A 27,733-nucleotide genomic window follows, 5' to 3' on the forward strand; every position below is an offset into this window, starting at 1 on the left:
TAAACAAATTGTTTAAAGAACTGCCAATTGTTTGCATCAGGTTTTAAGAATAACTTTGCAGGGAAGAGCCAAAATTTGTGGCTTAACATTTTCAGGCCTGATTTTCTTTTCTTGTTTTGTTTTACCGTTTGGTGGTGGGTTGAGTTTTTTGTATTTTGTTTTTTAAATTTTATTTTAATCAAGAAATTGGAGAGCTGGGAAAAGAAATAACATGATTGTAGATAAACTGTTGCAGAAGACTAAGGTTGACACCACCATGCAAATCTCAAAATCCTGGAAAAGGTTGGGGCAACTGGGCCCATTGTGAAAAGCATGGATCAAGCAGGTAGCAGAGGGATTTGGAGACAGGTGGGTGGGAAGAAATGGGGTGGGAATGTAAATTTGCTGGGTGGAGCTGTGAATTGTGGTTGGAGGAAGGGTTGTGCTTCTGGTCTCTGGTGCTGGTGGTGCTTTGTTGGCAGCCAGGGAAAAAAGTTCCTCATCAGTTTTGGGGTTTAGCTGAATGCACATCCAGGTAGGTTTCTTTTTCTGTGTATGATGGTTTGCATGAAATCTTTAGTTGCACTGAATTTGGCTGAAATTCCAGTTTTGTGGGTCATATTTGTGTTGGTATAAACAAGAGTGACATTCTAGTGCACTCTGAGCACATGAACTACTATATCCTTTAAAATGTCCATCCTTTTCCCAGACTCTGTTTTGGTTTATTTATTTCACTTTCTTAATGTAAATTCTTTCATGTTTTTGTGGCAGATGAGCCTGATTACATGAAAGTTTACCTTTCAAATACTTCCCGTTTATCACACAGTTTTCTTACCTAGAAAATCCCAACGCAGCCACTGCTAATGTTTGATAAGATTTGTACCTGGTAGATTCTAAATTACATTAATGCATAAAGCCTGCAATGCCAGGCTCCCTATTGTTACAGTTATTAAAGCTGTAACTGAAATGATATCTTTCATATTGATCTTCAGCTAGCAGCTCTTATCCAGAAGCTTTGTTTCACATTAAAGACACTAATGATTGTCTCCACAAAATGAGCAGCTTAATAGTTAGAGAAAGTTAAATGGAAAAAACCCAACTTTGATAGCCACCTTTGATAGCTCTTTGCTCCAACATCTCTCATGGCCACAAAGTGCAAGCCAAGCATTAATAGACCTTTTAATAAAATTACTTGAAAGGAATCAATGGTATTTTTCACAAAGTCTAATTTCCAGCAAGTTATTTAAATGTTTGTATTCCTTCTGGACAGATCATGTCCTTCTGTAGCTGCCAGTTTTTCCTGGAATTTCTCAGGCTGTCTTCCTTGGGTTTTTAATTTTTATTTTGAGCGGTCTGGTTTTGATTTGCTGCTTTATTGAAATTTTGTAAAAAATGAATTTTGTAAATAGAAGTCTTGTACTCTTCCAAGGCTGGCAAAATTTCCTGTAGACTTAAAGCCAACAGCCAAGTGTTTGTGGGGTGGAGGATGAAGTCTGGTTAGAAATGTGCCAAGAGCCTTTTTGAGTAGCTTGGTTCCTTCATGGTCTGTAAGAATTCCATCACTTTCCTCTCCTTCAGGTGAAAATGGTATCTCCTAGCAGCTGAAATTGTGATAAATGTTACTACAGGTCAGGAGGCTCTGGCTTAGGCTGGAGTTTGTGGGTGGAGAGAATGGAATCATAAAACCAGGGAATGGTTTGGGTTGGGAGGGACCATAAAGCTCATCCAGTTCCATCCCGTGCCACGGGCAGGGACACCTTCCACCAAACCAGGCTGCTCAGAGCTCCATCCAACTTGGTCTTGGACATATCCAGGAATGGGGCAGCCCCCTATTATTGCACTTGCTCTTTTCCCTTTTTCTTTTTTTTTTTTTTCCCATTTTTTTTTTCCCTGGGGTTTTTGTGTAGCTTTTCTGTTAGTTTTTAGTTCACTTGTTTGTTTTGGCTCTGGGTGAGGAGCAGCTGCTGGGTCTTTTCTTGTTTTCAGCTAGAAAATTATTTCTCCCCATTTTTGGATGTGACAGACAGAGTGCAACCTAGGTGTTTTCCATGAAAACATGCAGTGTGAGCAGAGAAATATATGTGAAATTCTCATGTTCTCTAAGCTCATTTATTGTACTTCAGATATGACAGGTATCTATTTAAAGACTGATATTCAAGTGAAAGACTTTTTTTTTTTAAGACCAGCAGCAAACACACAAATTGTTCTATTTGTGTTGAAAAACAGGTTGATATTTATTATTTTACATAAAGAGAGGCATGGTGTGCTGACAAGGTAGAATGCAAGGGATCAAATTAATTTGTATTACTATAAAATGTAGTTCAGCTGAGATCACACCCTCTGTGTTCACTGGGGGATGGCTTTTCCCTGATGAGCTCTAGTCAATCCACAGCAATGATTAAGTCAAATATCTCATATGTTAAAAGTTCATATATGAAATCATGGGGGTGAAAAAAGAAAGGGAAAGGAAATAATATCAATAAAAAAATAATAAAAAAAAGCAACAGAAGAGTACACTATGAAGAGTCCACAGCTACAAAATATTTCCCCCTTCTCTCAATATCTCATGAGGAGTCAGCCCTTATTTCTGCTGCTTTTTTTCCCAGGCTCCACTGGAAGAGCCTGGATTAAACTAATGCAGGGACATGTTTTGGCCGCTTATTATTTATTACAATTTTAGTTCCAGGTTTCAAAAACAATTAGGGAAACTGCTTAATAGGAAAATGACTCTAATTACTTGTTAATTGAGGTTATCTGCTTCACATTATTCAAAACGTAAATTGTGTTGACACTTGTACCCAGATATGATTACTTAATAAACAGACTGAAAATGCATCATGAATGAATTCACCCCCCACCCAAAAAAAGATATTTTATTTTTTTTTACTCTGGTTTGCTCATCTGAAATATATTGAAAAGTATGTATACAGTTTGCAGTAAGCTCAGTAATAGCATGTTAGTACAAAAAATGAATTATATGTTTCAAACAGTGAAAAAAATGAAGGACTGATATTGAAAAGTGAAAAGGTTTATTAAGATTGCACATAATATATTCAGGTAAGGTTTGCACATAATATGAAATGGGGTTACATGAAGTATAGTGTTACCTCTTGAATAAATAATTTAGCTGATAAATCAAGTACCTGGATCTAAATAAATACCAATGTTAATATTTGACATACCAGCATTTATGCCTGTGTTTGATTTTGGCAACTGACAAAAAGAGAAGTGCTTTTTTTTTTTAAAAATAGCTCACTTGGGGATGAGAGATACAGGTTTCTAAACAATACTGTATTTCCTAGAGCAAGATAATTCTACAATTTAAGAATAAAACTGAAGCATCCCATTTTTCCTTTGCATTATTGTACCCTGGGATTTCTAATTTTTTTCAGAAAAATACAATCTCTATTTTTTAAAAAGTTTTAGGTCATGAATTAGATTTCACAGTCACCAAATGTCTAATCTAAGACCTTGATTCCATACAATGGAATTTGCCAGCCATGTCCATGTGGGCAGGATCAACCATTTTTAAAGTACTGGGATTTGGGGGTTGTGTGGTTAATTTAGATTTTTTTATGATGTGGGTTGCAAACATCATAATTTCCCTGAAACCCAAATTTTTTATTACAGAAAAAAAACCAAAACAAAAACAATGAGAAAAGTTGAAAGGCGCCAATTTTGTTTTAAAGACATAACTAGTGAACCTGTTGACAAGAGAGATTTTGTGTATTTCACCTTGAAATTTCCCTGTTTGAAATGAAAGACCTCAGTTCATGCAGAGGAGCCATGATTCCAGCCTCAGGGTCTGTTCCTGTGTTTCAGACTTGGGGCTCTTTATTGCTGAGGCATTTTTGGAAACACGAACCTCTGTAAACCACGGTGGTCAGGCAAGGAAAGAGGGACAGCAGGAAAATGGTGGAGAGTGGGAATAAATTATTTTTTTCATATCAAAGGGCCTCGTTGAACATTTAAAAGATTATTTACTTTTTAATGTGCAAGCATAACTCTTCCACTTTGTATTTTCCTTAGCTAAATACATTTTTGAGGCATTTTCTGTAGAAATACCATTACTCCCTTCTCCTTCATATTTTGCCGAGAAATGATGGGACGTTGCAAAGCCCACAAGGATGGAAGTTTCAGAGCTGTGTTTGTGCCCATTAATTTTCTCTTCTATGATATTTTCCCATTTTCACTCTGTTTGACATTGAGCCTGAGCTTTGTTCCTGACTCGTAGCCTATGGCAGTGGAACGGGGAGATGAGACATCACGGAGATGTAGAGCGCACATAAAAAAGAGAAGATGTGTAAAAACTGAAATGACATGGCAGCTGAAGCAGCTTGTTGCTCAGCTTGGTTGCATGTTTGAGTGGAGGAAGCGAGGTAAATTGTGATATGTAAGAGAATAACACTCGACAGGGTGTATGGTTGTAAGGTATATGGATGCTCAATCATGTGGTGAGGCAGAAGGCTGAAGGACAAGCGCCTTCAGTATCCGCAGTCTGTGGATATCCGTGTGACCTACAAAACAGGGGGTGTTAGACTCGCAAAAATATCACTTGCAAAGCAGATCCAAACCATTTCAAGAAAATTCCGTCCACACCATTTGGCTACCTCCTAATCTTTCAATAATTATTAAAATAATGTGTTTTGTGGGAGGGAAGAAAAATCACTGTCGCGCGTTTCTGTGTGTGTTCCCCCCATAAATGATGAACTCTCACAGTAGTCTATAGGCAAACAACCATTTTCACTTCCCACTGGTTGTACTTATTAACCTATTAGAGATACGTGTGCCTTTATGCTAATTTATCTGAACATTTGCAACCACCACTCTGTCTGTGCCTGAATGGCTTTGTGTAATGGATCTGATGATCTTCAGATCTGGAGTAGCATTTATTTAGGTCAGACTCCATTTACAATATTTTTGGGTATTTGAGCTGGGAAGCAAATGGCCCTTTGTATACTGATAGTAGAACATTTTAAGATGAATTTTGATACTTTTAGAGCCACATGGAAAATAGTTTGTGAATTCGTTTCTATGGCAATGTGTAATAAATGACTGAAGGAATTATAATTTAGGTGGCTTTATCTTCCCTTATGCTCTACTGTAACCACACACATGCTTAAACCTGCTAAGTGTTTAAAAAATCAGCATGTCACAGTGCACCAGCCTGCCTCTGCCTTCCTGGTTATATGTGCACCTGTATAAGTGAGAGAAAATATCCCATTTTTGATTTAGCAACTTTCCTCACAGAAAAAGAGGTGGTTGTATAAAATGCAGCTTCCGCATGCTAAATAATGAAGTTGATTTTGCAGTAGAGTCCAGATAGTTTTGTTCTATCAGGTGGACTGTGCATTCAGCAGTTTATAAATCTATTAATCTAGGCAGTGACAAACTGGGCTGTATTGGCTATTTGACTGTTTTTTGTGATGGCACTTCTTACAGGCAAAGACAGGTCCTTTACACAGTAGAAAGCAGCAAAATGTTAAAATGTGTATAAAACCTTCCCAACCACCAACTTCACCCCAGGTATTGTACCCTGAGGGGAATCCTGCAAGCCCTGCAGTGCTGGATAAAAGGGAGGCATTCCCTGCATCCTGAAGGTTTCCAAATTCTTTAATTTCTGAACTCTGTGCACAGGAATAATTTCAATGAACTTGTTTTATTTCTATTTTTAAGGGCTCAAGTCTGTGCTGTTACAGGCTCACTGCTAAGATGATGAGGCTTATAACAGTGATACAGAAAAATGAATAAATTTTGTGGGGTTTTGTGTTTGTGGTTGGTTTGGTGTTTTCCTGAAATCACATGGTCTGATTAGGAGAAAAGTTCATCACCGCTTCTATCCTATTAATGACAGAAAGTCTGTTGACCGCTAATTCCAGAAGAAATTAGCAATATCTGGCAAAATTTAGCAAACCTAAATAAATGTCTTACTACAACCTTGCAGATTTTTCTGAGGTGGTCCATGCCTGTTCATTTAAATTGTAAATATTTAGTTGTCATGGAAATTACGAAATTTAAAAAAAGGGGCAATCATTATGCCAGTGTTCAGAAAGGGAAAATGGCATGACTTGGAAAATTTCACAGTCAAATTATCCCATAAGAGTATTGGGTCAATTAATGGAAAAGTGTTCCAGGGTTCAATTAAAAAATAGGAATATCATTGATGTCAATCATAATAAGTGAACAAATAACAAATTTAAAAAATGCAACCAAATGGATTATTTTTTTGATGTAAGTCTGGTTGGAAAAGGAGCCATACTTGTGCAGTGAAAGTTTTTAAGTCACTCAACTTAATAGTACGTGACATTCTGATTAAATACTAGTTATGTGCTGTATCAGTGAAGCACACATTAAATGGATTAAGAACTGATTAATTTACACATTTTGGAAAGTAGTCCCTGGGGAATCATCATCAACTGGGTGAATTTTTAGAGTTGTTCTCCAGGGACTAGTATTAATCTTGACACTAATCACTCTTTTTATCCATGATATGGAAGTAAATAGAACAGTTCTAATAACATTTGAAAATAAAGCAAAGATTGATGGACTGGCAAATAGGTCTGGGTAAAGGCACTAGTGGAGAGTGATCTGGATGGCTTAATGGCTGAAAGTGCATTTTAATTTATCCAAATGTATGTATATATGGGAATCAGGCCCTGCTGCACCCAGAATTAGAAACTGTGTTCTGGGATTTTGCTGTAAAACATTGCTTTTGTGGGTGTTTTGGGGTCAAGAAGTTTGAGCTGGCCATTGTGAGTGAAAATGAAGCAGGGAGATGGCAAATGCTCATATCTCTCAATGGCACTGATGAGTAGAAAATCAGAATAGTGATTCTAAAATAATTAAGATTATGCAAGGAAGAAGCAAAACAAAAAAATAAGTGAGGTTAGGAAAATTTTCTTGACAATGAAGGACCTACAGACCTCAGCATGTTTAAATTATTGAAAGAAATTGAAAGGCAAATTATTTCTCTCTTTCCTACATTATGGGACAACATTGGGCACCAGAGTTCTTTAACGTAGTGGGAAATGGGTATACAAGATGAAATGTCAGGAAGTTGGAATGCCCCCAAAATAAAATGAGAATTACAGCACATTTTGCAAAAGGCTAGTGGGAAACTACCAAGAGAATTGGTAAATTCATTGTGTTTTCATGCCTTCAACCAAGAAATGTGTCCCTTCCAGGGAGATATCAGAGAGAAATATCCAGCATATGTTAAGTCCAGCACAGTTTGGATAAAATATTTATATAAACATTTTCATAAGTGGTGCCATCTTGATTCCTCATCCATGTCGTGGGGTGGAGAAGCAAAGCGATCTGGTGGCAGGTGCTGTTTGAAAGCCTTTGTTGAGCTGGGGCTGGAAGAGAAAGAAACCAAGCACAGAAGTGATAAATCAAAACCTTTTTCCCTACATTACACAATGTATATTTGTGACTTTGCTGAGAGTTTGGTATGTACAACATATGCACTGAAATATGCAGTTAAAGTCCTGTTTTTGTGTGCCATCAAAGCTCCTAACAATGTTTGGTTCATTTGTTTTCTTGAGTTGCTGGATGGTTGTTTGGGGTTTTTAAATGAATTATATAGATGTGTAATTTGGGGGTTTTTAATAGGGTAAATTACTTCTCTGGGGTAATGCTGCCTTTATACACTGCCCACATCTTGGATGGCAGTGGATGATCTTTGTATTGCTGAGAGTATTTTTTTTAACATTTTGAAAAATAGGTGACTTTTTCCTGTAAGAACAGAATTAAGAAAATCAAATCGGGGGCAATTTTCAGTCTGTCTAGACGCTTCACAAGTTTCAAACAGGATAATTCCATTTCTTCCTTTCTTTTTCTGCTGTGTTAGCAGTATGTGGTTTGCTGTCAGTGTGATGGCACAGGAATAATACCAGGAGGTTCAGTGCGCTTGGATCAGGAATATTCCCTGTCCCCAGTGTTCTCTTCAGGACATGGCCCAACTTGGGGAGTAGATTTTTTGAAATGTTTCTATGTCTCTGAAGGTCAAATAATGAAATAGCACTTAAGCAATATGAAGAATACAGTTTTGCAATTGTAGTTCTAATTTTGCCAAGACACAAATAGATTGCACTTTTTTTTTTTTTTTGAATACGTATGACAAAGAATCTCATCATGAATCCTGAAGTCTGATACAAATTTGAAGAACTAACTTTGGTATTTGAAAAACCCCCAACCAAGCCCTAAGCTTTACATTATCGTAGTTTTACTGTGTCAGCAGGTTGTGGTAAAAATGCTAGGATATTAATTTTGTGTGAAATGAAGGCAAATTGTAAGTGGAGAATCCCTGAGCTGGGTAGCAGCACTAGCAATCACTGCTGTCCTACCTGGTTTGCTGCAAGATTGTGATTAAATATAAAACTGAGAAATCTCCAAGGAAGAGGGGAGAAAAGCTTGGCTTTAAAATATTTTCATTCTTTTCCTGGCTGAATATCATGGTGTCAAATCTAATAGGAAGGAGTCATCCTGCTAATTGACCTTTGCAAAATTAGTCATTTGCTGAAAAAGCTACTTGAAGTAGATCAGTTATTATCTTGATTACTCTTTCTTTCATGTTAATGTTTATAATGGCACCTGGGAAAATCTATTTGAAAACTTTGTTTCATTCTTTCTTGTGCTGCAATCTGTAATTTGCTCCTCTGAACAATGCTAATAAGAAAAACTGACTTTTTTAAGAGATTGCAGGTCTTGATGTTATGAAAGACTAATATGAGCCAACAGGATTGGGGAAAAAGTATTCACAAGCTTATTCAGGTTATTAGTGCAAAGGGAAGGGAGAGCAGGTGGCAAGTTAGATGGTCATCTAGATATTATCAATCTGACAGGTATCCAAGTGGTTCTGTATTACAGTCTCTAATTTTGGTCTCTGAACAGTTTTTAATAAGATTTAGCTATGGGGTTGTCAGCCATGACCTGTGTTAGAAGATACTCCTTTCAATCACACAAAAAGGTTCTTTGTGAGAATTTCCGCACTGAGCAAAACAAAGGACTTTCCATTGTAAAAGGCAGCGTTTCACCTCTGCTTTGCCTGGAATCGAGAGCCTGAAAACTAGAAAGGAGGTGGTCTTACTACTTTCTTTTCCCTTCAGATTAAAGAAGTTGAACTGAGCTCAAGAGTCAGAGCAAACCACTTTTTATTCCGATTCTTTGATTTTTGTCACCGGATGTTCATAGCGACTATTTTGGCTTGCGTTCTGTATAAATCTAATTCTCATTCTGGAGCCAGGACTTTTTCGGCACTGCTCCCATGGAACTTGGACACAAGGATTTGACAATATGTCCAGACCCAAACAGATCAAGCAGCCACACATGAGCGACTCGGCGGAGCATGCTCAAAGACTGATGTCTCCGCACAGCAAACAATTCTCTGGGGTAGGGACAGAGAGCTCAAATCCAGTCACCCCAGAGTAAACACTAAGTTAGACACAGCTTAAATGTGCCTCCAAGCACAGCACACTGCTGACTCCATGAGAGCCCTGAGCCAGGCTGCAGATCCAGCCTTGTAGATTTATCTCTGTCCAGCCTGCTTGCGCGCGCTCGAAGTTGTTGGAGCTTTGTTGGGGTGCACTCAGCGAGGGGAAGGGGAAGAAAAAAGAGAAAAAAACACTTGTTGGAATGCTTATATCAATGCGTTTCATGGATATTTGCAATTCAGCTTCTTGATTTTTTCACGCATGTTTGTAAGATTGATAGTTTGGTCACCACAGTGTTGGTAGGAAGGAGGATTCCTGAAAGACTACACTGGAAATACTCTGCTTGAGCACTCTTTGATTTCCCCCTCCCTCCTTCTAAAAGTTTAGTTCATCTAATCAAAGAGCAGAGTCTCTCTGACTTTTCTAAAGACTCCCACACAATGTATGAAGAACAACTAAAGAATGGATGGTCTGTGAGAATACCTTGGGATTTATAGGCACAAAGTTCAAATAATTTTGATGAAAAAGTAAATAAAATGTATCTTTTTGGAATAGTTAACAAAGTATTAATTTTTAAAGTAGCTTATTTCAAGCAATAAAATTATTGCTGTATGTTGATTTGCTGTTAATTGAACTAGGGAAGAAAATGATAATTTAAATTGCTGCTTTGTCCTAATATAGCTAATAAGGTTGACTTTTGGACTTGGAGGAAAAAAACCCCAAAACTTTCCTTATCTACTAAATAATCTGAAATAATCTCTTGTTACCAAGTACAGTTTTCTCAGTTATTGTTTCAAAGGGCAATGATGACACAAGTTAAAATGGACCTTTGTTAAAATGACTTATTTCCTATCTACCTTCACTGGTCCCATGGCTTCCCATGGAATATTTTGTGCTCTGCAGTGTATATGGAATGTGTGTTGAAGTTTAGAGAGGTCTGGGTTTAGATCACACTGGTTTTGGTGTGATTTGGTTTTGATTTTTATACACTTTGAGTGTGTAGTGAGTGGTGTGCAGTACCCAAGGTGGCTGTAAGGGAAGTTGGGTATCAGAAGTGGGAATCAGGGCAAGCCAGGCTGTGCTCTGGTCAGCGTGGCCATGGCTGTGCTGCCCTGATGCTTGAGCCTCCTTGTTCCCAGTTACTCTGGGTGTCCCTCCACTGCCATGGGCCATGGAGAGTATATTCTTACACAGGAATCCTTGAAATTTTTTTGTATCATTCCACTTTATATTTCCCCCCCCCCCAAGCACGTTCCCCGCACCCCCCCTTTCCATTTCTGGCACATATATGTCCACAGGTGTTATTAAGTGTAGGGTAGCATGTGGTGCCCATGCTTCAGTGCTATTGCAGAGGAAGGACTTCCTAGAGGAAAAAAATGATCACTTTCAGTATTTTGCAGGCTGCCCATCTAAGCCCATCATTGCCTGGCATCTACACACTAAGGGCAAGGATCCAGCGAACTTGTGAGTGGGCACCATGCCATCTGAACAGATGGGCATGGAAGTAGGCAGCCAGTAGACCATGTATGTGCATCAACTGTGGGTGTTGAGGGCAAGATTCCCAGTGGAGAATGTCCAAACAGCTGTCTGGCCTGAGCCAACATGCCTACGACCAAGCAAAAGTGCCATCCCTAAATCCTGCTGAGTTGGATTAACCTTCAAAAATAAAAATTGCTTCTGCAGTAGCATAAGGTGAGTTTTTGGCTTGTTTAAATCCGAAAGAAGGAATTAGGTAGGCAGGATAAAGCGATGTGCTAATGTGGGGTCCACTAGAGAGGACTGAGCATTTGTCTAGGAATATTAATATTATTTTCTACAAGGGTGTTTATATGGCAAACAGCAATGGATGACTTGCAGGAGTGTGACATCAATGTTAATTATGCTTTTCTGTAAGACAGTCCTTTCAGGAGAGAGCTTTTGAGAGCATTTTGATTGTAGTGTATGTGCTGGATGTGATTTTGTAAAGGCAATTCTTGTAGATGCTTTTGCACATTTACTTAGTAAGTTTTAATGATATTTTTTTTGCTTTCCTTTTACCCTCAGACTACAGTTCTGGGGTGCAATTTCAGGTCATAGTTGCTGACACAGTTTGCTGTCACAGCTGAGTTCTCACATTTATTGTCTTTATTTTTCTAAGATCCAGAGGGGACATGAAAAGATAATCTATCATTACTCTATGTCTGTATTAACTTTGATTTTTACCTTTAGAGCCATAACATCAAAGAGCAGTTTTGCAGACATAGATGTCAGAGGCAAAGAACAGTGAAGCTCTGATAGTTATTGCATTTTTATTCCTGCTGTTTTTACTCCATATTTTCTCTACCATTGCCGCACTGCTCATCTGTAATTTTACCAAATCACCTGCAATAATTTAGATAAATATATTAAAATATCAGAGTGAACCAAAAATAATGACTGTGTGATGAATAGAAAAACCAGAATAGGAAACTTATCAATACATTAGATTTCATAATATACCTTTTTATGTATGGCTGGATGAATGCTGTCACAGTGTGTATCTTGCTGCATTTTCTTGCATATTACAGGCTGTAACAGAAAAGGCAAATAGAAATATATCAGAAGTCCCACTTTTAATGTTCTCTGCTGGAATCGATGAGGATTTTATTTAATGCAATTAAAGCATATTGAAGCTTAGAGACTGGGTTCCAGTTTGATTTCCAGCTGGAAATCCTGCGGATTAGAGGCAGCACAGCTGTTGGTTCCTTTGTGATGGTTGGATCCCCAGGTACACGAATCCGAGTGACCCACAGTCAAATTTAGAGCAGCCCTAGGATTTCTTGAACACATATGGGTGGTAAGAACCTTTTGTAGCTGTCTCTTCTTCTACATAGGCTTTTGGCACTTCTCCTACTCCTGAAAATGCTAAAAATGAAGCCAACTACATCAGCTGGGACTCCCTCAAAGCAAGGATCAATTGGACAAATTTCAAAGGCCATTTGAGTGACTAGAGAGGAACAAAAGGGCTACCACTCTAGGGAAAAATCTGCTCCTGGGAAACAGCACGCCATTAATGCAGAAAACTAGCAGGGAAGGCTAATTCTTGGACTCAAAATATTAGCCCAAACTGGATACCCCAAATTTAGAACACTCCTCCAATAATTTGGGGAAAGAAGGCAACATGGTTTCAAACAGGCTCTGCTTTGTAATCAGACTCGTGATTAATGATTCTCTGATCACAGAGAATGAGCTCATCTTAACACTGGGCTGAAATTTAAGCTAGGATCTGAGTAATTATTTTGCTCTTCTTTCATGAATGAAGATAAATGGAGATACTCCCCCAGCAGAGGCACCGTGGTGCTCGTCTACAGCAAGTCCTGAAGCCAGGGAGCAGCACGCCCACGTGGTTATATTGCCTTGATAAAAAATACCCACCTTCACAGGCTTGGATACAAAGGAGAACCCCTGCACTGTGGGAAAGGTCTATAGGATTCTGATTTATAAGGGAGCAAGAGGTCAAGGGAAGCAAAACCATTATCATTATTTTCAGAGGCTCTGGAGAAGTGAGCTGAGTGTAGAGGGCAGTGTGCTCAAAGGGAGGCGCGCAGGGGAAAGGCAGCATGGTCCTGCTTGCTGCTTTTCCTCTTCCCCCTGCTGACTCCAGGCTGCAGATTCTGCTGAGAGTATGTCATATGTAACGTAGGCCTGTGAGGACAGGGAAGTGGTTTTCTTATTAAATGATGCATGGAGAGATTATCTGTTCTGTAGCCAGCACACAAGAGCTCCATCCATGCAAGTTCCTATTCCTGAGCAAGGTGTGCAGTCACCTGCGCCGTAACGAATTTTCAGGAGCCTGGGGATGGAGGGCGAGGAGCAAATCTGGGCTGGTGGGCGCAGGAAACTGCATTTTGTGTCTCTCTCTCCTGCAAGCCTTGGAAAAAAGGCAGTGAGAGCTAATGTCATATTATACTGCCTTTAGTCTTGTTACCTTTTTTCTTGAAGAAACCCCTTTGAGACAAGGAAGGGGGAAAAGAAAACATAAACCATGTGGTTCTAATGTGATCCTCAGGAGGATGGTGTTAGGAGGGCTCCAGAGCAAGGCAGGAGTGCCAGTGGCTGTGGGACATGGAGCTTTCCCCAGGGCTGGAAGGGGTCTTCTTCTGAGAGATGGCACAGCTCAAATGCACTGGGAGCATCTGCAGCAGTGTGGGGCAGGAATGGCAGAGTTCGTGCTGTGTCTTGACATCCTCTACTTCTTGATAATGGACAAAAATTCCTTATTTGCTGAACTGAAATGAATAGAGTCATAGAATAATGTGTGGCTTATATGCCATCTAGTGCCACCCCTTGCCATGGGCTGGGACACCTTCCACTATCCCAGGTTGCTCCAAGCCCCATCCAGTCTGGCCTTGGGTGCTTCCAGAGATGGGGCAGCCACAGCTTCTCTGGGCACCCTGTGCCAGGACCTCACCTCCCTTGGGTGAGGGAAAGATTTTTTCCTGACCTATAATCTAACCCTGCCCTCTGTCCCTTTGAAGGCTCTCCCAATTTTTGTGTCATGAAATGCCCTTGAAAATGACAAAGGGGCATCTCTGAGTGGGGGGGCCTGTGGGATTTCCTCAGTGCCTTTCACAGCTGACATGAAATCATATCATAGCTCAGCTCTTTCCAAATAATTTCTGTAGATAACGATGGACTTGCCATACTGCTCAAGATTGGATCTTGAAAACAAGTCACTTTGAGCATGGCAGTGAGTGAAATGTTGCAGGATTCTCCTTGCCATTGCCATTCCATAGGTGTCTTTCAAGGGATGTGGCCATTAAGAAATGCTACAATACATTTTTGTTGAGTTTCTTTATCTAAGCGATTATGAGCTGTCACTGCAGTTTGGGGGTGACTGGGAATGAAACGACCACAGACATCACTAAATCAGGTGTCACCCCTCCTTCTCTGTTGAGGGAATGGTTTCCACAAAAGTTTATGTGATCAGTTTGTACTTTTATTGCAAAACTTTCAAGCTGCCACCAGTAAGTTCGATTCCGTAAAGAATGGAGTGTTCTGGCCCTGATCCAGAAAAACACTTAAGGCCACTGCAGAGTGCTTTGCTGGATGGGGTCCAGAGCAGAGCATCAGGCAGCAGTAGGGCTCAACAGTAGGGGATTTCTCTCTTTTTTTGGTTATTTATAAAGGAATCTCCACATACATGGTTGCAGTGTCGGCAGGATGAAACAAAACAACAGCTAGAGCCCTGAAAAGAAAGGTCAAACCATGAACAGCACTGAAAGGGTTTTGGTAGAAATCTATCAAACCCTCCATGAGAACCATCTCCTTGGCAGAGCAATACTGTGAATGATGGAGAAAACAGCAGGTAGATGCCAGCTAAGGGTTTCCCATCCAAAGCAAAGCTCTGTTAGACCAGGTGCTGCTTGTTTGAGAAAACCATGGTTTTCCCAGGCTACTTGTAGGTGGTGTTTGTGGATAAATAATCTGTGGTGAATAACTTACTTGACAATCTTGAAAGCCACTGAGAAAGGTCATACAATTATCTTAATTACTTAGGGATACAAGTGAATTCAGAATGACATTTCAGGAAATAATTAATTGTCTGTGCTTTGCACTGGAGCAGCATTTTGAGTAATGCCGGTTGGTTTTGTTAGGTTTGGTTGAAATCAAAAAGAAGTCTGCTGCTTCTCATAGACGAGATGAATTAGGTTAGAAATATGCCTGTAATGGGAAATAAAAAACAAATGGATCCTCCAAGATTCTTTTTAAATCAATGCCACACTGTGTGAAGAGAGTAGTGCTGACTTAGCCATGATGAATCCCCAGAAAAAGAGGGAGAATTTAAAGAACAAACGGGAACACAGAGAGAAATTAAATGAAACATCAGGTTCCTGTGTTTTACCTCCCTGTTCAAGCAGCAGCTGTCAGATGGTTGTCCCTTCACACCGGGGTACCAGGCACACGGAGAGGAGGCTTTGCCTTTGTGGGAAGGATGATGACGGATTAGTGCTTAGATGCTGAAATAACTCTGGTAGGAGATGGATCCCCTTTAGCTAAGGGAAGGGGGGGCAGCTCAGGCTGAATTTAACAAAACCAGACTTGCCCACAGACTTGGAAGCGCTCGCAGAGTGGATTTTTAGTGCTGCAGGTGACATTGTTGCTGACTGAAGAATGTTCATCAAATCAGAAAACTGCTGATAAGCTGGCTTTCCCAAAAAGGGATCTCACGAACTTCTCCTGTAAATCTCTGCCTTTCATCGTACCCTGGGAGGTGAGGTAGAGGACTTCTGACAGATATCATTTAGGTTTTTTCTTGAGTTTATTAGAGTAATCAAGTGGAGCTATGGAGGAAAAAAAAATCTAAACCTCTCTCCTTTATGGTCTATCTATTAAAAGCTGAATGAAAGAATGAAAATAACAGAGCCTACACCTCCCTTTGAATATTTTGGTACTTCATTGAAAATTGTGAGTATATTGAAACATGGCCATCTTGACTGCTGTCACCCAGGTTCTGCTGAGAACATTTTAACTTTCAACTGGATTTATCTTAAGGGAAGTGATGTAACTGACCCATTCACTGGTATTTGTAAAATATATTTAAGACCAAATTTCTATCAGCCCTGCTGGAATTTTATCAAATCAGTCTAAAAGAACATATTTCCTGTGATGATACTGTTTCTTTTTTTCAAGTTGTTTTGATTAACTTTCTTTGAAGTTCTATTTCTAAACCAAAAGGCTGGTAGAAAACAGTAAGAACTTTATTGAAGTTTCCATTAATTCCACTTGTGAGCAAAATATTTGGAGTCTTTTTCCAGAAGAGCTGGATCTTGGCTTACATAATTGTGGATTTTGGTTGTATAATTGCAACTAGGTTCAGACTTTGGAGCTTCAGGACTTCCTTTGCATGAGATTGCCCATTAGTGGGCTACCAAAAAGAAACACCTTTTTAGCAAATGTATCAATTAAATAATTATGTAAGAGGTTTACTCTTTTCCTTGCCTTCATGGAGTTTTCCCTAACGTTTCTTCTTTGCATACACAAAGAGGTTTCTTAAAGGACATAGTATTCCATCCACACCTGGAATTTTATTTTCCTTAATTGCTTAATATTTCCTGGAAATCTTGAATAGTGTCCTTTAATTATACCACCCTGATAATTTACTAGGCCTACAAAAATAGCAATTTTTACTCATTTCCTCCTTCTGTTGTGGATGAATTTAGGGCTCTGGATAAATCCTTTTTCAGCAAGTATCAAACGTGAGCATTTCTTTTGCAAATGCTCTGATCGCTGAGCCAGAGAGCGGCCGAGAGCTCAGCTCAGCTCTCCACACTTCACAACATTGCACACAGGGCCCCCAATAGCCATGTGGGGCTCCTGGAGAGAGCAGCTGAATGCTAAAGCAGGCACTGTGGAGTGGTGGTGTGCCTTGTTATTTATTTTGGATGAGTGAAGAATATATTTGAGAAGCCATCGCCGGGCAGTGTGTTCTCTTGTATGTTAAGGAATAATTAGGATATGGGGGATCAGGGTAAGAAAGAGTTCCTGTGATCTAGACCTGAATAGTTTAGCTATATGTCTCAGGCACTATAGAACCTTCAGAGTTGTCTAACAGTAAAGATAAAGAAAAAGATAAATGGAATTAATTTATTTTGAATTTATATACATGCCTCTGCCTGCATTAATATTAAGCTCCATCCAAAATCTAAATAGAAGGACTGTAATCTTAGAAGTTCTCTCAATAGCATCAGCAAATCATTCTTGTTTACCCTACATGCTAATAAAACAGGAACATGACACTCCTGAAAACAAGATTGCAAAATACAGAAAATGTGGTCTGACATTTTTTTTCTCCCCAAAGGAGGGACTGCCACTAACTAAAGTATTTCTTATGAAAGCTCGATTGCTTAAGATGCAGAATATTAAGAGAGAAAAACACTTTAGGACACAGCCATGTCACCAGCTGTTACTCACCCTTAATGAAATTGTTAAGTGATATTCTTCATAAATAGGTCAGAGAAACTTTTGAATTGTGAAGGATGTTTTATCTCTTTCTTTGAAATGTTTGTATTAAATTTAGAACTGGTAATTCATTAAGCTCATTAGCTCTGACTAGGAGAGTAGAGCAATATCTAGGATATAGATTTCAAGGCTTAAAAACCTTAGTGCTTACAAATAAACATGAAAGCAATGTGTGGAGAAAAAATATGGGATCATAATATGTTTAACTGTTTTTTGAGCGTGGCCCTCTGGATTAATTAAGAACATTTTCTATATTCAGACACTTGAATATAAGCAGAATACATTATGACTTTTGGTTAACTCTCTTTTAATAGGGGAAAAGAGAATGCATTATGATGAATACAGTGGAAACCAGTTGAGACTATATTTTGTTGTTTGCTTTGTGACTTGAGCTAAAAGAGGAAATAATCACTAAATTTTACAGAACCTCAGCTCATAATTATATATTTCTTGATTGATACTGAATTTAAACAGTAAAAGTTTTATGTGTGTATATATATATATATACACACACATATACTCGCACACACTTTTGAGGGATCTGTTCTTTGTTGCAGATTTTCAAGGAAGTAAAATGCTATTGAGCTCTGCCAAATGCTTGATTTATGAAGTAACTTTTATTTTGTTTTAATAGTTTCTGGTATAAAGCAATAATTTTTCAGAATTAAGTCACAGTTGATTACATTTTGTTCCTCAAAGAAAAGGGAGAATTGGAGGAAATCAAGGACTCAGAATTTGGGAGCAATTGTAGAGTCAGAGTTACAGAATTGCTGTAACCTTTCGATCGTGGAGACTTTAGAAACAGCCTTTAAAGCAGTTTAAACTTGCTGGATTTTTGTGTGCTTTTGCCCAATTGTTTTCTGGTTTCTTCATTAACTTGCTTTTTGTGGCCTTGAAGTTACAATCAGCAGCTTTCCTATTTCTCTATAATGGGTTTAAGAGCACCTAAGCAGTTAAACAATTTTTGAGGTTCCTGATGAGAAAAAACCCCATAATTTAGGTTATTATTATCAGCTGATTAATTTTGAGGTAAATTTGCCCATGTGACATCACCAAGAAACACATTTATACCAGAGTTTTATACCAGAGTATATCAGCTGCACATTTTAAATACCCAGGGCTCAGAGGAACACCTGAAAGAAACCCCAGTCCTCCACCCAATGCACGCTGTGCGTGCCCTGTAATGAGATGTGTTGGTCCACCTTTACCTGCATGTGTTCAAATCCTGTCTGAATGTAAATATTTCTTCTTCTTTTTCAGATAAGCCGTCACAGAAGAAATCTTTCCCAACACAACTTGACAATTGCAGACATCATCAGTACCCAGGAACCCACGGTAAGGAATTGCTCTGTGGAGCTGATAAATCACTCTGGTTATTTATTGATAATGTAAATTTTGCACTTGCTTTACTAAAGCAAGTTAGGATTTGGATGCCTCAAGATGTTAAGGAACGTGAGGGACTTTGATCAATAAAAAGAATAATGTTAGCAGGTGCCAAGTCATTTACATGGCTTGACTTTGCTGTTGGTTCTGTTGAACTTGACTGGGGTTTCATCCGTGCTAAATTTTGGCATAAAGGAATGTGATGAAGGCTTTGTTCTCTGACCTCATTGAGGTGTTTTTAATATTATTATTCATTTGTATAAGAAATATTATAATGAAATTAAAAACAATAAATTCTTGACATTAGAAAAATCTAGGGGAAACAAGAAACAGATGCTTTTCTGCTAAAATAAAATGAATATGCAAATACAGATTAATTAAAGAAAGTTTGGTATCAGCAGCACTGTTACTTACACAAACTTTTCAGGATTAGGTATGTTCAGAAGGTTTGAATTCTACTCAAGAAAATTATAAAACCTGTATGTGATACAGTGATAATTATGTTTCCTTATAGTTTCTAACAATATTAGCCCATGACAATGAGAGTCTTTTTATTTCTTGTTTAGAAACTCAAATATTTACACTATATACTCTCATCTGTACTATTCTTCTAAAGACAATTTAAAAACAAATCAACACAAACTCCACAAAATTATTCCATTTTCCTATTTCTGTGCTAATTCTTCAGGGCATTTTGGGTCATTTTATCAACCTTCACATGTTGAAAAGGTGCAGGAAGGGCAGCAGCTTAACAAAAGATGATGATATTTATTGAGACAGAAGCAGAATGTATCATTAGGATATATTTGGAATTCTTTTCAGTCCAATATCATCCATTTGCAGAGGTATTGCAAGTTGATCCTGAGCTGTCCTAGAAGTGTTTTCTTGAAAAAAAAGTAGCATAGAAAAGGGGATATTAACAGATGTTAAACAAGGGGAATGCAGCACCCCAAATAAAAATTATAAAAATATTGGGGTCATCCTAGATATATTTTTCTTTGACTTTTGAGTAGTTTTTTCATAATTCCATGCATGCCCTTTATATTAATTACAGAGAAAACTGTGCACCTTATCAATTAGAGGAGGCCATGCTGATTTTGAGTACAGCACCTGTACTAATTCAATTAAAGCAATGTGTGTGAAAGGAGTTTTTTTAGCACTGAGAGGGCTCATATTAACTGCTGCTCTTGTAGCTTTTTACTGTTCAGTTCTGAGCCATTTAATTTATAGCAAATGGTGGATTTGAGCTATGTAATTTAAGTCAGGATATTTTATACACTCAATATTTGTTAGTGGATTTGATATCCTGGCTGAAGACAATTATAAGGAAAATATGACTGAGCAGCAGCATTTTCATCTGGAAGCATCCAGTTCTTAACTTCCCAAGATTGACAACAAAGGTGATTCAGATCTGATGTTGAAAAATAATATTTTCCTTTAGTCCTGGATTGGTTAAGATAGCAGTTTGGGAAAGTGGTTGGTAAACTTTGAAAACATGAGATTTTTGGGTCTGATTCAGCGGAGCAGTCAACAGCTTGAATGGCTGGCCCATGCTCCTCCCAGTTTCTGTTTCCAGATGGATAGAAATATTAAAAAGAATAACTTTTCTCATATGATGTTTGGCATCTCTGGCCCTGGCCAATGACCAGAAGTTTTATACCACAAAAGAGAAGCATTAGAAGGGGAAGAAAAATATCAAAAATGTAAAGTAAGGGGGGGGGAAAAAAAATGAAGTAGGTGGAGATGGGGATTAAACCTTATTTTAGCTCTGCTGGTTCACCCATCCATCACTAGATAAATAGTGGCATAACTCTGCACAATAATCCCTGCACACTTTCTCTCTGGGTTTTCTGTGGTAATGATATGCATGACAGGAATTTACATGAGATAAGTACAAATTACAGATGAAGCTCACACTGATCCTCCTGCACCCACTTGAGAATGTCACTTAAATCACTGTCCAAGGGCCTACAGGCCTTTCCATAGGTACAAACTGATATCTACACAGTATATGTGTCATTACATGTTGTATATCAACCACAGCCAAAATCTGGGGAAATTGTGAAACATACTACACTGTTAAAATAATGCTGTTTTGTACAATCAAAATAACAGACATGTTTGATTTAAAAATCCTTATATTGCCTCTTAAAGCATGTTTTATTGTTATTTAATGGCTTTGCAGACAGCAAAATTCTATTGAAATTGTTATGAAATTGCCTTGTGATGCAATTTACTACAAAGACCATGTGGAGTTTCTAATATCCAAGTCGGGCACTGGCTCAGTAGTGTTTGAAAGCAAAACCAGACTCAGTCTTAATCACAATTTTGTTTCTTTTTCCCATTACTGACACAGTTGAGACATCCTTAGTTGATGAGACCTGATGAGATGGAAGGTCATCGGGTTTGGCTGAAAAACAGTCATCTTGCTTTGTTTGGTTTTTAGCTTTTTAGTATAAATTTATATAGACAAGAATAACCCCTATCCCAGCTCTAAAATGAGATATTTCAGCTGATCAGAGAGCCAAGGGTCTGCAAGGGGGTCTGGCTTAAGGAAGGTGTTCAGAGAGGTGTAGGAGAACAAATTGAAATGAAAAAAAAAAACGACAACAAAAGACCAGGCCTAAGTCTTGCTTCTAATACACCAAAACTCAAGCAGAGTGTTGGAACCCAAAAATCAAGGGTTGCATTCCCATATAGAATCCTCAGTGTGCTGTAAAGAAACACAGTATATAAAATGATATTATAATGTCATTTGCCTGCAATGCATTTAAAATTCTCTTTTACTCATAGCTAGAAACTTTTTCCACACTTATATAAAATTATTCTAAATAAATAGAATAAAATAAAGTAAAATAAAACTTTATTGGGTTTTTATTGCGGTTAATTTTGTGTAGTAGTTGACTTTAAGAGTTGTTTTAATATTGTCTGCAAATACTCAAAAGAATGGAACATATCAGAAAAAAGAGGTGATTAAACTGAGAATTAGTGGTAAGATCCCCCACACTAGAGAATCTAGATGCAGACCCCTATGCGTGTATTGAGTGGTTTTATTCAGCTCAGTAAATAATAGGGTTACGACCTCCTTTTTTTTCCTTTCTTGCAGGTAGTGACGAAGGAAGGATATCTTCTGAAAGCAAAAATAGCAGATGGTGGCAAGAAATTAAGGTATAACATGGGAGTGTGACAGAACCTAAAGGGGATCCAAGAGAGCTGGAGAGGGACTTTGGACAAGGGCCTGGAATGACAGGAAAAGGGGGAATGGCTTCAAAGTGACAGAGAGTGGGATGGGATGGGATATTAGGAAGAAATTCTTGCCTGTGAGGGAGGTGAGGCTCTGGCATAGGTTGCCCAGAGAAGCTGTGGATGCCCCATTCTATCCATAAATGGGGTCATTTGGTATAAATTGGTACTGGATTTAAGATATATTCCAAGATATATTACCATTGAGTTCCTTGGTAATCCATATTCATCCAGCCTATCCAACTCATAGGAAAGTTTGTTTAAATCTGCACATAGCACGCTTGACCACTTACACCTTTGTGCACTTACAAGACCTCTTTAAAATCGAAAGACAAAATAAAGAAAAATAATGAAGGTCTGAAGTGGTGCTTACCAATAGACAACTCATATTCACCATGAGGCAGATCAATAGTGGGTTTATGAACTTTCCTGTAAATATCAGATGTTATGACCCCTAAATTCAAAAGTTAAACTTGAGCTGTTGATCTAAAAATAGCTTTTTATCAGGTCAGATTTATGATTATGTAGTGGTTTGAAATCTGTTATAGATAACATATATAATAGCATTTTCCTCTGAGTTGAATATCACGATTTTCTGTATCAAGGGTCATTCTTTCACATGTCCATGTGTATTTTTAATTCTCCCTAGCCCCAGCAGTTTGTCAGTTCTCTAAGTCTGTACCATGAACTCCTGATATTTAATGGTTACTCAAACCTTTCTCAGATATTCTTCTTATCTTCCTTGCACTTGTGTAAACTTTTAATTTAGGGAAAGGAGACAGCATTTGGGACCTTTCAAAATAGACCTGTTACTGAGCTCTGTGTAGTCAGATCAACATTTTTTCTTCTCAGTTTTATTTTAAGTATTAGGTACCAGAAGGGCACCAGCTATTTCGGAGTCCTCTTCTTGTGAACTTTGAGCATGTGTGAATAATCCCACTGTTTTCATTTGACACCATGGCAAAAAAGAAACACAAATGGGCTTCAAAATGTGAATGAGGAGAAAGAAGCCCCTCAAGCTTTGATAGGTTACATTTTGGGTATAATTAGGGCGGCGCAACTCCGTCAATGTTGATGGAAGTTTGTTGACAATGTTGACTTTAGACCATTTTTGTTTCTGACATGTATATATTAATATGTATTATGTTTTAATAATTAAAATCCATGTCTAGAAATTAAATATATTTTACCTCCTACTTGAATGCCTCACAGATTTCTTTTTTTTTTCTTTTTCCTTGGTTTTTTTTCTTTTTTTTTTTTAATATTCCTTGTAAGGAAAAATTGGTCCACCTCCTGGATTGTTCTTACTTCTCGGAAAATGGAATTCTACAAAGAGTCCAAGCAGCCGGCAATGGCCAACCTGGTAGGCAATCCAATATCTTCAGTCTCCTGGCAACTATTATTTCAATATAAAAAAGTTTGGTGTTTACAGAAGACAAATTTAGACTGAGCTGGTGACTTCAAAGGTTTGAAAGCAGCTGAAGGAAAAATGCCTTGATAAACTCTTAATCAGATGTAGTGTGTGTGAAGAAATAGGACACAGCATGTCCTTTATTAAGAGGTGCATTTCGAGAGTAATTGCAAAGTGAGACAAATGGTGAGTGACTACCCAGTAATGTGAAGGTAACACTTTAAATTAAGGTGCCACTTATAAATGCTTTATTCTTATTTATGAAAATGATCACTAAATGCAGCTACTTCTTCAAATAATGTATTATAAAGTATGTTATAAAATGCATTAGTAATAAATGCTGAACAGATGATGCGATGAGAATCTGTTGCAAAGGATATTGTGAGGCGTAAATTGTATTAAACCATGCATGTGCATCTTTAATACATGAATTTAAGTTGTTATCTACCATCCTATAAAGTGGTTTATACATTAATAAATAATAATAAATTATTTATAAGCGGCACCTTAATATAGGGTGTTACCAAAGCAGAAAACATTATAAGTTAGCAAAGTGATTTTTTATCGCAGTATAAATGTGACATCCACCATATCCCGCTAACCTCCCTGAATATTTCTACGACTCCATCTAATGCAGCTAATGCAATTTCTGTAGCCTGTAGTTACTACAAAGTGAAATTTGCAGTACCTTTTTATTGTGCCCCGAGGAAAGGCCACTGATCTCCATTGGGCACACGCGACAGCTCCGCTGCGCGAGCGGTAGCGGCGCGCGTCCTCTCGGTGCTGGGCACAGCCAAACCTCAGTGTGGGCAGCAGAAGGGAAATTTGGTGGCTCTGTGACACTGTGGGCAGTGAAGGGACAGATTTGACAAAGCCCTGTTGTGAAAGGCTCTCAAGGCCTGATCGAACCTGCCAAATCTCATTGGCTTGATGGGTGGCCGCAAAGGTGCTCTCTTTGGCAGGAGTCACAAACAATAAGTTATTTTTCCTGTGGCAGGTGATGCAGACCACTCTTCTATAAATCCTAGAACTATCAATGCCACCTGTCATAAAATCAGCCTTGAAGAGCACCTTTTCACGCCGTATATTTTTTGAGATTTGTAGAAAAAGAAACGCAGAACTAAGATATGAAACAATACAAACAAGTAAAGGGTGAAATCTGGCACTTTCTGCTTGTGTTTGTGCTAGTCCAGCTGGAAAATACAACTTCTCTGCAGCCATGAAAATGAAAAAGCTTATTTTTTTTCAGAATCATCTGTTTTCCTTAAAGTTGACTTTTATATTATTAGGAAAAAGAGAAATGTCTAAGGTGAATTTATTAGAACTATTCTTATAATTTACTAAGTGTCTTGCACCTCTCTCTGCTACCTCTTCCCTCTCTTTGCAAGTTGTTACCCAAATTTCAGGAGATAAATGAACTGGTGGAAATTTAACACACAGGAGGCTTGATTTTGCTCTGAGACTCCTCAACATGGTTAAAATCCCCATTAGCTCTTTAGGGATTTGGATACTAAACTAGACCAGCCTGGAGAATGGGGTTTTTGGCCCAAATCTCAAATGATTTAACTAAAAAAGTTATGGTGGTTTATGAAACAGGACCTTCTGAGAGGTCAGTCCCTTTCCCTGAAGCCTCAGTCACCACCAGTGCTCATTTTATCAGTGAGATAAAATCTCCCATGTTAGGAAGAACACAGACATATTGAACCTGTATTTTTCTCATTCTGGGGAGGGCAAAACAATGTTGGTGGTTTTTTTTGTTTTATTCCATGCTAGATTTGAATGCTGGGACTGTGAACTCAATGTTCACTAGGTGAGAAAAATCTGTTAAAGTTACATTTTCTGTCTGTTGCATAAAACTTAAATGCAACAGTAAATAAACAAATTAGGTAAAGCTTGAAAACAACAAGAGCTGTCAGTGTTCATAATCTTATAACTCAATTTCCTAAACTCAAATTTTGCATGTCAAAAAAAGCTAAACTGCCATGCTTATCTCATCTGATAAAGTAAATGCAGTGCTTATTTCCTTTGTGAACCACTTAACCAGATATAATTTTAATACTGGAAAGGGACTAATGCAAAAAAAAAAAAAAAGGATTCATTAGAACTCATTTGTTTACTGATTTTTATTTTATTTTTCCAGTTTTTGTTTACTTTGGAAAAGGGGGAACTCAACCATTAATTAAATAATGTAAGAGAAGCTGTGTTCATCCACAATAGTATGAATTATAACAAAGCATTTTTATTGTTAGCAGGAAAATGATGTGACTTACCAAAAAGATTAAAGTTCCTTTGTATTCTAAAGATATTAATTCATTAATTATTAATTATTAAATACTGTACTTGGAGCAAAAATTTAGAATAAGACAGCATCATTAAAAGAGGAATGATATTTCACAAAACAAAGGCAGCAGGAGAGAGAGAAATGAGAGCACTTCTAATACCTCCTTTCATGACAATGGGACTAAATAGTATTTAAAGGTGATCTAAAATTCTATTTGTATAGATCTTTAGTAATGTTTTAATCAAATCAATGGCAATATCTAAAAGGTTTTGCTGTTCCTGTGTATGACTGTAGGTGCAGGACTCACTGTGGCAACTTTGCTGTTGCTCTGCATGGAGAGGACTGGGATCCATTGCTTTGCTTTCTGGTGAAGCTGGTGGCAAAATCTGGAGTTATTGGAAGTAATAGAGCACAGCAATTAAAGCACACAGAGGAGAGATTCAGAAAATGAGATTGTTTACAAATACTACTGAAAATGCAAGTTTGCATCCCATGTAGCTAAATCATTAGCTCTTGTTGCTGCCTTGATTTTTTTGTGGTCCTGGCTTTAATACACTTTTCTTTTGTTTGTTTGTTTTTTGTTTAACCATTCTTATGAATTTGACTAGCTCTTTATTTTAAATTAAGGACACTGTGATCTAAATGAATCACAGCTCCATTCTTCCTTAACAGCATTTAATTCTATCATCAGTTGGTCTTTCTGACCAAGAAAATGTAGTCAGTTTATTCCCTCAGATAGTTTATTCAACTGAGGTTATTTTAACCTCAGGTTATTAGCCCATCTGCAAAGTAATTTAGTGAGTGAAAATGCTGCTGAAATCCATATTCATGTTTAGGAAGATTTCATCTTAGCAGACACTTGTATCAATTTACAGCATAACCCCCTGCAACAACATTGATATAACATAATTGCTCTGTCTGCAGAGCACAAAGCAAGGACGTGGAGAGCTCAGGCTTCCCAGTCACCTTAACTTGCTCTCTCCCAGGGTCTCTGGGTGTTGCATAACCTGGGAAGCCAGCTCTGTAGCAGGGAAATTTTTAGGCCAAAATTAATGTACGTTCCTTGTACATTTTCTGGAGTTCTGATGGGTTTCAGTGGGCGCTCCCCAAGCGTGCAGCAGAACAGTGATGGGCAGTTTCAGGCTCAATGGCTCTGAAAAGGGAGCTGGGGGTGCTCAGCCTGGAGAAAAGGAGACTCAGGGGTGCCCTCATCACTCTCTGCAGCTCCCTCAAAGGTACCTGTGCTCAGCTGGGGCTGGGCTCTTTCTCCAGGCAGCACTGACACAACCAGAGCACACAGCCTCGAGCTGCGCCAAGGGAAATACAGGTTGGATAGCAGGGAAAAGTTTTTTTATGGAAAGAGTGATAAAGCTCTGGAATGGCTGCCCAGGGAGGTGGTGGAGTCCCCATTCCTGGGTTTGTTTAACAAAGCCTGGATGAGGCACTGGGTGCCAGGGTTTAGTTGAGGTGTTGGGGCTGGGTTGGACTCGATGTTCTTGAAGGTCTCTTCCAACCTGGTCATTCTGTGAACCCTGTGAATGATTTAGCATGAAGTTTTCATCAGAAGCTTCACATTTTATGCCATACTCATGAGTTCATAGACACATTGTGGTCAGAACTGATAAATTCTCCAAAGGATAAGTTTTCATGGAATCAGAGTTTGGGTTGGAAGAGACCTTAAGGATCATTTTGTTCCACTCCCCTGCTGTGGGGAGGGAAACCTTCCACTAGACCAGGTTGCTCAATTCATATTTTTTTCCCCCAGAGAAAGAGACTGACTCAAATAATTATTGCACATAGCAGAAACCTCTTCATCTTTCCCACACCACAAGCCTGCATCCCATCCTTTCTGGAGAGGGAGATGCACATGCTTGTACTTTTCTTCTGCTTATTACAAAATCAGAGCTGTAAACAAACTCCAGAGTACAGCAACAGCAACAAAATTACCCTGTGTGTTCATTGGTGCACAGGAGAGTCCAGCTTCTGCAGTTGCATATATTTTTGTACAATAAATTTAAATAG

At 38.4% G+C, this 27,733-nt stretch overlaps 1 protein-coding gene across 1 annotated transcript in view; it reads left to right on the forward strand.

Annotated features, from left to right (window-relative positions):
• Positions 1-27,733, forward strand: part of ARHGAP15 (Rho GTPase activating protein 15) — a 320,905-nt gene that overhangs the window by 28,011 nt on the left and 265,161 nt on the right. The window contains exons 3-5 of the mRNA XM_066553615.1: positions 18,654-18,728; positions 21,883-21,944; positions 23,295-23,382. Coding sequence (XP_066409712.1) covers positions 18,654-18,728; positions 21,883-21,944; positions 23,295-23,382 — 225 coding nt within the window. The remainder of the gene's footprint in view (positions 1-18,653; positions 18,729-21,882; positions 21,945-23,294; positions 23,383-27,733) is intronic.

Source organism: Molothrus aeneus, chromosome 7, assembly GCF_037042795.1.
Source record: "Molothrus aeneus isolate 106 chromosome 7, BPBGC_Maene_1.0, whole genome shotgun sequence".
Classification (NCBI taxonomy): Eukaryota; Metazoa; Chordata; class Aves; order Passeriformes; family Icteridae; genus Molothrus; species Molothrus aeneus.